The sequence below is a fragment of the Parambassis ranga genome, chromosome 15 (genome assembly GCF_900634625.1).
Source record: "Parambassis ranga chromosome 15, fParRan2.1, whole genome shotgun sequence".
NCBI lineage: Eukaryota > Metazoa > Chordata > Actinopteri > Ambassidae > Parambassis > Parambassis ranga.
In genome coordinates, this window is record NC_041035.1 from 11,979,248 (window position 1) to 11,991,242 (window position 11,995).

At 39.5% G+C, this 11,995-nt stretch overlaps 1 protein-coding gene across 4 annotated transcripts; it reads left to right on the top strand.

Annotated features, from left to right (window-relative positions):
• Positions 1–137: 137 nt before the first annotated feature.
• p4ha1b (prolyl 4-hydroxylase, alpha polypeptide I b) lies at positions 138–11,715 on the top strand. Of its 4 annotated transcripts, XM_028423863.1 has the most exons (16): positions 140–352; positions 4,118–4,200; positions 4,314–4,410; positions 4,592–4,743; positions 4,979–5,116; positions 5,195–5,434; positions 6,299–6,516; positions 6,611–6,787; positions 6,971–7,041; positions 7,704–7,769; positions 9,179–9,278; positions 9,403–9,456; positions 9,540–9,605; positions 10,339–10,407; positions 10,484–10,580; positions 10,761–11,715. In XM_028423863.1, the coding sequence occupies exons 1-16, from the start codon at positions 339–341 to the stop codon at positions 10,829–10,831; spliced, it is 1,713 nt and encodes a 570-aa protein (XP_028279664.1). In that variant the 5' UTR covers positions 140–338; the 3' UTR covers positions 10,832–11,715. The 4 variants fall into 4 exon arrangements, with proteins under 4 accessions (XP_028279660.1, XP_028279664.1, XP_028279663.1 ...); XM_028423862.1 differs by lacking the exon at positions 7,704–7,769 and having other exon boundaries at positions 141–352; XM_028423860.1 differs by lacking the exon at positions 6,971–7,041 and having other exon boundaries at positions 141–352; positions 7,699–7,769.
• The last annotated feature ends 280 nt before the right edge of the window (positions 11,716–11,995 follow it).

The window sequence follows — 11,995 nt, forward strand, 5'->3', positions numbered from 1 at the left end:
ACGTGGCACAAGGATGCTGCTGCTGCTGCTTTTACAATTTCTGGGTTGAACCCCAAAATACACACATTCACATTCGTGTCACTACGGGTCACCACAAATACAGACACCACCCCCTTACAGAAAGACAGCCCCCAAAGTCTCTAGTAGCATGCATGTGAGTCTGCACGTAGCATTCAGACCCAGTCTGTCACGGATTCAGCTTTAACCAGCAGATGGCCAACAGACCACCGAAACACCACAGATAGATAAATAGGAGGATCCACCGGATTCATCTTCATTTTGCCGTTAACTGCGTTAAGTCTTCACGGGAGCCAAACGCCACAGATATCAGCTTCTGGATGCTCTGGATGAGGTAAATACTGCCTCCTGAATCAGATTGTGCAGAAATCCTGCTGTGATTATTTCAGGCTGTTACTTTGTCAGCTTACAGTGTAATTTGTCTCTCATACGTTTTATTTTATATTATAATTAATTAAATCACATTTTCTTTGAACAGCGACAACCATTAGAAACTACGAACTTCTGTTTTCCTTTGGGATTTCAGCTTTTCAGCTAGCTAAGCTAGCTAGCTTAGCTAGCTGAAAACTAGCCAAACCCTACCAAACTTATAAGTATTCTCTTCACGGTAAAAGTAAGTGTTGTAGGCTAACATTGATTTAGTTGGTAATAACAAGGAGAGATCACATAGTCTACAGTGTAAATAAGCAGAAAGAAGCCTGAAATTAGCTTACGGGAACTACCTTTAAATGTTAAGGCATTCCAGTGCAGTGCAGCGTGGGATGCCTTCACTCTGCCTTGTGTTATTTTAGCTCATTTAACAACATTTACTCTTTATTCATCAGCCACCAGCAGTCTATACATATGACCAAGCAGTCTATTGCTACTGTGTCTTTTGCAGCTGGCATTGTAACTGGAAAAGCACAAGGATGTTATGTCTATTTTGCTGTTTTATTTTAATGTTCCATTTCATATTTTTCATTTTTACGTCTTTTTTTCCATGCTATAAATGTCAAAATATCATGTGTAGAAAAAGAGCGCCTATTGTAGCTGTTCAGGGATAGAAAGTAATGTTTATTTATATTTAGTTATATCCTCGTAGGATGCATAAATGCACGCTAAAACGTGTTTAGGAGTAAACAGACGACTGCAGAGAGTAAAATCCCCCAGCTGCCCGTCAGTCTGCAGGGTGCACTGACTGGTTATCGCAGGTAAAGTCAGACTCCATTGGGGAGTGAGCAGTCCTCACATGAGTTTCCACGGCGGGGAGGGGCGAAGACGTGGCAGTCCTCTTCCATCCGCATCCTGTGCTGTGTGACTCCACTGCTTCACTCACTGTGAAACTTGGAAGGAGTCATATCCCAGTGAAGAAGCCACTGAAACACAATGCTGAATATCAGCAGTAGCATCTCAGCAAAAGTATATTTTGAGATGTGGATTCCTATTTCATCAAATTTAGATTTATATATTGTTTGTTTATATATGAATTTTTTTAGTTAAGCACAAATCTGGCATAATATTGAGAACTTGAAAGTACTCGTCATTTGTTCTTTGTAAAATGACCTAAATAATTGAAAGATGTGCCTATTCATTCATGTTTACAATTACATTCACACTTTGTTGCTGTTGCTCTGTCTTCCATTTAAACCTTCAACTAAGAGTCTTAAAGGACAACTTGAGGAGAGATATAACTGATAAGATGGTGTGTGTCAACCTAATGCTGTAAACTGCGAACTCATTAGATGATAACCTGTGCAGCCATTCACACGTAAATTTATGTGTCACTTAATGTACATGTCTGTGAGTTTTGCCTAATTTACACAGTTTGTTTTCAATTACATGTTTAGAGAGTTACGTGTCAGGCTGGTCAAAGTTAGAACATTTTGGTTTACATGTATGCATGCATGCATACAAACACTCTCACTTTCTCATTGTAATGTTTGGCATGACACATAGCTCCAAAATCTACCTGTTAGATGCTCAGCTTTAATCTTGTGTATCCAACATTGTGTGTGAGAGCGGCTGTAACTGCCGCCTGTGCTCTCACACTAATTACAATAATTACAGTTGGTTCGAGTTTGAACCGAGTCACAGTGCTGATTCTGGAAATGCAGCTGCACTTAGGTGTAAAGATAGGTTGTGTCTTTCTTTTGATGTTCCCCTTTTTTACTTAAATGGTTTTATTTTGCTTTTCTTATTGTAAATCGGAATACATTTTCATTCCTTTAGTGTATGGTGCTGACCTTAATTACCATCCCACATGAAGTCATTCTTTTATGAAAACTTGTCCATGTGGCAAAGTCAGAACCTGCCCCAGCCTGTTGTCTGCTTCCAGTGAGAAGGTTGAACAAACTGCATGGATTTCATGCCTGAACTTTACTTTTCACCAGGTGTATGTGGAACAAGGATGAATGCTTCTGTGGCTGCTTGGTTTTCTGTGGGTGCATATCTGTCGTTCTAATATGAATCTGACTTACACCTAAAACGTGTGCTTATCCAGTGTGTCAGTTTACACAGTATACCACATATTTCATCACCTGTAATAAATCCAAGAAAGCTCCCTGCAGCAGTATAGCTAACTGCAGTTCTCGTAGTCACAAATCAGTAATGTATTACCTTTGGTGTGCCTGCTCTAGCTTTGAAATGAAAGGCATGCAGAGCAGTTGTTTAGTTTATCTTTCTTGTATTGTTGTAAATAATGTCATACATTTATAGATTGCAAAGGTTTAGTTTCCTGATCTACCCTGTCTTTGTAACAAATCTCTTTGATTGAGCTTCAAAGGGTCATTTATAAGATCACTACGGTTAAGTTTTCAGTGCAAAGGGCCAAGTGCTGTGGTGCTGTTGTAAAGTTTGGGAGGAATTTTCATTCTTTTGGAACCATTTGGTTTCACCACTTCCGTCCAAGTCTACTTCTGTGCAGTGAAAGAATCTTTATCACAGTGTGCTGCACAAAAGGCCAGCAGGGTTCAGATTGGCCTATTTTCAGTCCTATTTTTAAGAAACTCTGTTAACAAACAATAAAAATTGTCAGTGGCCTAACTTTACCTTAAATTTCTGCAGACCAGGCACCAGGTGTATGTGTGAATCCAGGATTTTTCAAGCGCTAAAATTCCTCATGCATGCACACATTATTACGTCTGCTGTTATGTGGATAAAAATATTTTAGTACAGTTCTCTTTGAATTTGTGTTTGTATGGACAGAAGGACTCCAGTGTCACTGCTCACAAGCTAGAAGCTGTGATATTATGGCAGTGCCAGATACAAAGCTGAACCAGACATGGTGACAGCAACCACAGACTTATATTTGGCTTTGTGTGGTGGTGAAGGCTTTTTCAAGTTTTTTTTTTTGAGCTGTTGTTGCATCTGATCACCCATCTTTTCCAGTCACTTAGCTCACTCATTTCGCAGCAAAATGCTTATTTTCTTTATATCTCTTGCAGATGGTTATATTTTCCTGATATTGGGATAACTGAAGTTGCTCAATCTACAGACGCAGTATCAGAAAGTTAAATAACCCTCATAGAAAAACTGCTCTGTTACAATTGCAACACATACAGTGTAGTAGAATAACAGTTCTGCAGACAATGAGTCAATTATTTGTTGTAAAATGCACTGCTGTTTCAGTTATTCTATACAGTCCACAGGCCTTGAATGCAAACATTTTTTTTTATCAGGAACTTTATTAGGAGTAGCAGGGAAAGGTGTAGGAAAACAGGAATGTTAGGACAATGGAAGAAACGGCTTACTGGATTGGTTGTCAGGTCTGGAATGTTTCATGTGGCTCTTTTAGTGTGGGTGATTCAAACAGCAGATGAGTAAAGTACTAAAGAGGTTTTTAGCATGTGTGCGGTTTAGGATAACTTGAATTCTAACAGTTTGTAGTTTTGCTGATAATGTTTGTCACTGGGGCTTGTCGGTAGCGAGATGATGTGGATGGCAAGGTTTAATAAAACATAGCAGTGAAGACCATTTGTCTGATGTCCAGCAGGTATTGAGATGCAGATGGAGAAGGAAAAGTTCATTTTCACTTTTTTCTCTATATAATAAAAATGATGTTAACCTTACTGACATGTTAAATTGAATGAATATAATATCTTAATTCTCTTCCCTTCACCAGGATGGAGCTGCCGTGTTGGTTTGTATTGTTTCTGAGCTGCCTGCAGTCGCTCTCAGCCCACAATGACTTCTTCACCTCCATAGGTAAAACCATACTGACAGTGTTGAAACTGTAATGGTTATATAAAATAAGTATTACTTTATGTATTCCATTACTGCAGTGTTGATTTTAAGTGTTTCTGATCTGTATGTTTCAGGTCAGATGACAGATCTGTTATACACAGAAAAAGACCTTGTCACCTCTCTGAAGGACTACATTAAAGCAGAGGAGAATAAACTGGAACGGGTCAAAAGGTGAGTTTGTGGAGACAAGATACACACATTAATTTATACTAACTTACTGTATGTTAGTGTTCAGCACTACACTACACACCATCCACAGAACCACTTCAGATGGCTCTACTGTGTCTTGTATCACTAAATCACTGTTGCTTGTTAGATGAAAGTTATTAAAGATTTTACCTCTGTGTAATAGGTGGGCTGATAAGATGGATTCACTGACAGCCACAGCCACACAGGACCCCGAGGGTTTCCTGGGGCATCCAGTAAATGCCTTCAAACTCATGAAGAGGCTGAACACTGAGTGGGGAAACCTGGAGAGTCTTGTGCTCAGTGACACTACTGATGGTATGAATAAAAACCTGGGTAACATAATGACGTGCATGAGTATAGATGGTGCTTATTTGTGCTTTAAGCTTACCTTTTATTTTTTTTTATTCTGTCTGTAGACAGTAATTATCTGTTCACAAATTTACTTCACTTCTCATCTCTCATTTTTGTCACATTCACTCATTCATTCAAGTCACACCAAGCATCTTTTGACTTGTTGTTCTGTTTCTTTTTCTATGCTGTCTACAAACAGTATTCATTTCCAACTTGACCATCCAGAGACAGTACTTCCCCACAGATGAGGACCAGACTGGGGCAGCTAAAGCTCTCCTCCGGTTACAAGACACATACAGACTGGACGCCAACACTATCTCTATTGGAGACCTGCCCGGTAAAGTCCTTGAATTGTGGCATGTCACATACATGGAACAAGTAGTTTCTCATATCTCCGCTCTTGTCTGCCCACTAGGTGTGACACACAAAAGTCATATGACAGTAGAGGACTGTTTCGAGTTGGGGAAAATTGCCTACAGTGATGTGGACTACTACCACACAGAGCTATGGATGGCACAGGCCCTGAAACAGCTTGATGAGGGAGAGGAGTCCACCTTGGACAAGGTGACAGTGCTGGACTACCTCAGCTACTCCATCTACCAGCAGGGGGAGATAGAGCGTGCCCTGGAGTATACTAAAAGGCTGCTTGAACTGGGTGAGTACCCTTTTTAAATGTTCTGCAATGCAAAGGTATACTGTGATTTTTAGTTTTCTATTTAACATTTATAATATCACTTAAACATCAAATAGAAAAGCAGTTATCTCCTAAATTGCATGTTGTAATCTGGATTTTTTTAATGAAATAAGACATTGTATACGTGTATACATGGCAAGTGCTTCAGCAAAGAGGTGATTGGAGAAAAAAAGGACACATTCACAGTACATTTTGAACTGAGGTTTGAACTGAAGGGCATGCTAAGCAGCAGAGAGACAGAGATCACAATGTTCAAGCCACAGAGACATTGTTTTATTATATATAATCAGATGTTCTGAAATCTCACAGAAATTTGATTCAGATGTTTGGATGATGAAAAGTGGTTTTATGTTTGTCGGAAATCGCTATTATTGAGTATTGATGACTGTAGAGATTTTGTGGTGTTTATTATTATTATTATTATTATTATTATTATTATTATTATTATTATTATTATTATTATTATTATTATTATTATTATTATTAATAGTTTTAGTGTTACAAATGATCCTAGCATTCAGGACTACAGCTGTTTTAAAGAAGTTCACTTGATAGTTGTGGCTGAAAGCTTAGGAACCTTGAGTAAGCCTTAATGGCGCCCTTGTTTTTCCACATTTCCCCTGAAAGTGCCCTTGAATTAAACAGCCAAGTACATCACGTTTCCAAGAAGCGGATAAGGTCAGACTAAATAAATAGCATATAATTATGTCATGGTTAAGGCTCGGTTATTTTGATTACCGGCCATGTGATAGTTTTAGGCTACATCGCTTCAGTCAACGCTATTTGTAATCATCCCTATTATTCCTGACGGTGTCTCATTTTCAGACCCTGAGCATCAACGCGCCAAGGGCAACCTGAAGTACTTTGAGTTCCAGCTGGAGAAGGCAAAAAAGTCTGCAGAGGAAGAAAGTGCAAAGCAGGAGGAGCGAGGAAAAAGGGAAACAACTGAAAAGAAGAAGAAGCAAAAGTCCCAAAAGACTTTTTCCTTGATCCCAGAGAGGAAGAAGTATGAGATGCTTTGTCGTGGGGAGGGTATCCGACTGGTAAGGAAGAAAATGCGCAAAGCACTATTTCTAACCTATAAGACTGAACAGAGTTTCACACCTTGTTCCCTGCTTACTGTTTTTCCTCAATCAGACACCCCGTAGGCAGAGCCGGCTGTTCTGTCGTTACCATGACAACAATCGCAACCCCAAGTTTGTGCTGGCACCTGTCAAACAGCAAGATGAATGGGACAGTCCCTACATTGTTCGCTACCTTGACATCATCTCCAACACAGAAATCGAAAGAGTCAAAGAGCTGGCAAAACCACGAGTAAGTAAATCTGAGCTGATGATAGATAGATAGATAGATAGATAGATAGATAGATAGATAGATAGATAGATAGATCAGGGGTGGGAGGTCAAAGCTGTGTGGCTAATTGATAGCATACAGGCACACACAATCCTCTACTTGTGTGTGTCTGTGTGTGGGTAAATCATGTCCCTGGCTTCACAGCTACGCAGGGCAACAATCTCCAACCCCATCACAGGAGTGCTGGAGACAGCTCCTTACAGGATCAGCAAAAGGTAAGACAGAGCCAGAAGCTGTAACAGAGTAAGTTGGATAGAGACAATGAGGAGAAAGAGGGATTTCCTCCTGTTTTCTTTTCTCCTCTGTATTCCTTCTACCCATAGCTCCATTCCTACTCTTCTCCAAAGCTTGAAGACTCCTGAGCTGCAGCGTGGGATCCAGCTTTACATACCATATATTGACATCAATACACTATTGTTGAGTTGTAATAGTGATGAAACAAATTTAAAAAAGATACTTTAAAAATATTTAGTATTTTACTGTTACTGGACATGGTTCTGCTCAGGAGGCTGTTACAAAAAGGTAACACAGGAGGAGAAAGGAGGTGGTTATGTGTTACTTTTTCTGCTAGCTGACATTAACGTAGTTGCTTTTGAAAGCCAGGTGGTGTGTCAGAGGCAGTCATTGACTTGCTAAATTTTATACATATGTGTGTTTTAAGAGACATTTGGACCCTAGCATTGCCTCGGGGAACACTCTGGTCCCTCTTAAGAATAACATTGACAACTAGTGACCCGCCTTTCTTCTCTCTCCCTCTTTCCTCTTCTTTCCACCTGTCATCTTGTGTGTGTGTGTGTGTTGTGTTCCACTCTCCTTTTTTCCTTACTTTTTTCCTGAACCTCCATGTCCTTGTGCTCCGGGAACTACTGTAGTTAAGGCGAGCCACTGTGCATGACCCCCAAACTGGGAAACTTACCACAGCTCAATACAGAGTCTCCAAGAGGTAAGGGGTCACAGGTGACCAGGAGGGCTTCAGTGCCTTCCGCCCTAATGTTTAGCTGCACTTTAGAAAACTAACAATATAGAGGCTTTCTGTTTGGTTTAAGCCCTAAGCCTGAACATTATGTTTAGCTGAGCTATAGTTTAAACCAATGTAAGAACAAGTCTTTAATTTCACCAATGATTTGTCGTTTTCATGGAGCTTAACAAGCTTGTACCAAGCTGTTTTCTTTCCCCAACCAGTTTTCCTGATTTGAATTCCTATGCATTGAATCTCTATTGCCCACTGCAATTTCCAGGAATGACTTTGTCACTCATTCTAATATGAGCTCATTTGAACTGTTGCAATTCTGCTATGCTTTGTCAGCTCCCATTATCAGCAGCAGAGACGTCCAGGGCCTGAGTATTTCAGTATACAGATAAGCAGAAGATGGTGGCACGTGTCCCTCCTAGCTGATATGTTAAACTTTTATAGATGCATTGCTCACTGTTGGTTGATTCACAGCCTAAAATAGCATGGTCAGTTGCTGACTGAATCCCCATATTTCTTTGGTTTTACTCTTCTGGGTAGTAAATTATGTGGCTGTGAGGGTGTGGTGTTTCTTAGAAGTTTTGTGTGTGTGTACGTGCTAGTCAGCATGTCTTTCCAAGTTTTGTGAGCCTTAGTCTTTGAGGAAACAGACTGACAGATGGACGAACTCGGAACAGTTCGACCTCTCTTTGAACTGATTGCAACAAACTTGATTAAAGAAACTTGGCTCACATTTAATCCAGAATCAGTTAAAAAAAAATATAACTCATCATCTCCTCAGACTCCAAATAAAAAAAAAGATGACTCATCATTCTCTCTCAGGCTTATACAAATACAGACGCTACATATCCACCTCAAAGTAGATCTGCAGAGATGTTCAAAACCAGAGGCAGTGGAGGTGAGAATCATCAAAAAAAAAACTAAATTTCACAGTGTGTTGGAATTTATTTTGTCTTTGTCTCATGTTTTGGCAGCGTCATATTCATGTGGCTTTTTGAATAGTGTTTAAATAGAAATTGAAACTGTTCTGTCATGTTTAAAGGAGTGTCAGTAAATGTGAAGGCAGAGTAGTTTCCATAAAGTAAAATAAAGTTGTTGTCCTCAGCCAAACTCCTAAAAGTGTCTGCCACCCTGTACCCTGAGCTGACTGGGGATTCTAAATCCTGGGCTGTTGCATGTAATTAACTTTATTCACTTTTCTCTCACCTGATTGTAATGCATAGCCTTACATTCTCTTTGAGCTTTTTGTGGCATGTTACCAGCATGAGCTATCTTTGTCACCTTTTCCAGGAGAGCTATTTACCACCATCTAGTGGACAATGCATGTCACTGCAGTACAGAGTATGTCTCCTCTTTTCTCATCCTCCTCTCTTGTTTTCCAGTGCTTGGCTCACTGAATATGATGATCCAATGATTGAAAAGATCAACCAGAGAATTGAAGATCTCACAGGGCTGGAAATGGACACTGCAGAAGAGCTGCAGGTAATTTACGTAAAGGATGCATACATGTAGAAAGTATTGGTGAAAGGCCAGTCCCTTTTGACTCTGACAAGCCTTCTGCTTGTGTGTTGTAAGAAAACTTAAATTGCATTGTGTTTGTTTTTAGGTTGCAAATTATGGAGTTGGAGGTCAATATGAGCCACATTTTGACTTCGGAAGGGTACAGTTTATGCAGTTAATTTTTGCAAATAAACACAGTGTTAGGACAGGAAATTAAACCTGATCTTTGTTATTTCTGTACAGAAAGATGAGCCAGATGCCTTTAAAGAGCTGGGGACTGGAAATCGCATAGCAACTTGGCTCTTCTACGTGAGTTGTCATATACAAAACGCACACATTAATTTTGACATAAACTTGTAGCCAAAGAAAATCAAACTCTTCAGTAGTTACTGAAATGCTGTTACAAAATCATGCTTTTGGCAACAGTCCCGCAAAACAAAGTTTTAGCATTCACTAATGTTCTCATTATTTATATGTACAAACATTTTTGACAGTGAGGTGTGTTTTAGCCACTGAAAGTTCAAAGCTATCATTCATATCACTGACCTCAAAGAAAATGATGCAGACTTAAAGCCATGGGGGTTCACAGTAGATAATTGTCTGGACTCTTTCATTTCACATAATTGAGTTAGAAACGTTGCATACACTGTGAACTTAGCAGTCTCACACTTACAAATTCTGGTTTTGTTCAGGGTGACCTCCTGGTATTATACATCTCCGTCTCTGTCATCTGTGATGAAGGACTCTGCCAGTGGGTGCTCTGTCGCAAAATAACACCAATAGTAAAGTGAGATCAAAGAGATGCAACAAAGATTACATAGCATTTATTGTGAATTTACTAGAGCCTGTATTTTCACAATTGTGCAGAAAGCAGTTTTTCTCTAGCGGGACTATGTTGTACATATTTTCTAAAAAATATTGTAAAATACACATACACACTGAAGCCACTGACCTCTGACCTTTAATCTGTGTAGAAACACAACAAGATTTGATTCATATAAAAGGGTAACCACAGCATTTTGCCATACTGTCTCTACTGTAGATGAGTGACGTATCAGCAGGTGGAGCCACCGTGTTCCCAGATGTTGGTGCAGCAGTTTGGCCTAAGAAGGTAAGAATAAGACTCACTGACTCTGAGATGCATGGTGGGAGTGCAGCACTGTCAAAGGCCACTGTGTGTGTTCTAGGGCACTGCAGTGTTTTGGTACAACCTGTTTGCCAGTGGGGAAGGAGACTACAGCACCCGACATGCAGCCTGTCCAGTGTTGGTGGGCAACAAGTGGGGTGAGTTCTTTGTTAATAAGACCATCTATAAAGACCTACCACCACATACCACTTATCAGAAAGTAACATTTGCTCAAGATACCCGGTGTTAAAACTAACCTTCAGAAACACTTAATTACAGTCAACATACAGCAATCAAACGAAGTTAAATTAAACTCTGTCTTTTGTTTCTATTGTTAGTATCAAACAAGTGGATCCACGAACGAGGCCAGGAGTGGCGGCGGCCGTGTGGCCTAAGTGAAACTGAATGATGGAAAAAGAATACCTCCCTGTTACCTTTTAACCTTTCTCTTCCTTGTGAAACCACCAAGGACCAAAAACACTGCTTAAATCACAGATGACACATATGGCATTATGGAGTCAAAATGCCTTTTTTTCTTTTTCATTTTTTGCCACCTGTTTGTTTTTTGCAGCATCACACAGGCTGTTCCTATGCTGCAGCTCTCTTTTCACACAGCTGTCAATTTAGTGGCATGACTACCTCCACTACTTCCTATAAGAGGGCCTTCTGAGTCCAGAAATCATTAAAATCACATTGTTGGCATTGTTGTAACTGGTAGAATGTTCCTCAAGTTCTTGGATGGTTTTTACAAATGCTTGAGCCCATGTCGCTCTGAATGATAAGTAGCTTTGGAAGGAACCTGTTTCCTCCCATTCAGAACCTTAAAGGCACATGTTGTATCTTTTTATTTTTTTAACACATTGCTTTGGCCTTGTGTATGTTTTTTTAAGAATGAGAGGATCATTTAGACATTATGAAAACGCCAAAAATCCAGTAAGATATAGTTGCAGTTTTACTGTCCAGCAACCTATAAATTAATAAACTACTTGGAAGATATAAAAAAACTGTCACACTCCAGTAAGGTTGCAAATCTGACCACACTCAAAAGTGGTGTTTTTGAATGGGAAAAAACAGAACCAGAACTGGTTGAAAACTAAGTATATACAATACATTATCACGTCACACACATTATTGTTTTTCCCATTCACAGAATTGACTGGTTACACTTCGACATGAATGGGTTTGAACACTGTGTTTCTGGGCACCTCTAGGTAGAAACTCAATCTGAATGTGTTTATCCTGAGTTATGGAAGAAATTAAATGAGCGTTTGAATAGGGCATAAACAAAAGACTGTGGATACCATTCATTGTTCTATAACAACAAAGTTGTTTTTCAATTATTGGTTTGCAAGATATCATTTCTAAGGTTTTCTAAGGAAGAAGAATTTATATTTATATTTCCCAAATCAGTGTTGTGTTTTATGTCCTAAATGGAAGTCTTTTGCTACAGTAAAGAATAATAAAAGTTTAAAAACTTGCCTTTACTAGCTGTGTGTGTGTGTGTGTGTGTGTGAGTGATGAGAATTTGTGGGTGGGGTGGGGGTATGCATCACGTGACCTTCCAGTACTAATG

Excerpts from the sequence above, each read along its gene's own strand:
- p4ha1b (XM_028423859.1), top strand. Across the intron at positions 4,201-4,313 it reads TGACTTCTTCACCTCCATAG|GTCAGATGACAGATCTGTTA; the intron begins GTAAAACCATAC and ends TGTATGTTTCAG. Across the intron at positions 6,517-6,610 it reads GTGGGGAGGGTATCCGACTG|ACACCCCGTAGGCAGAGCCG; the intron begins GTAAGGAAGAAA and ends TTCCTCAATCAG.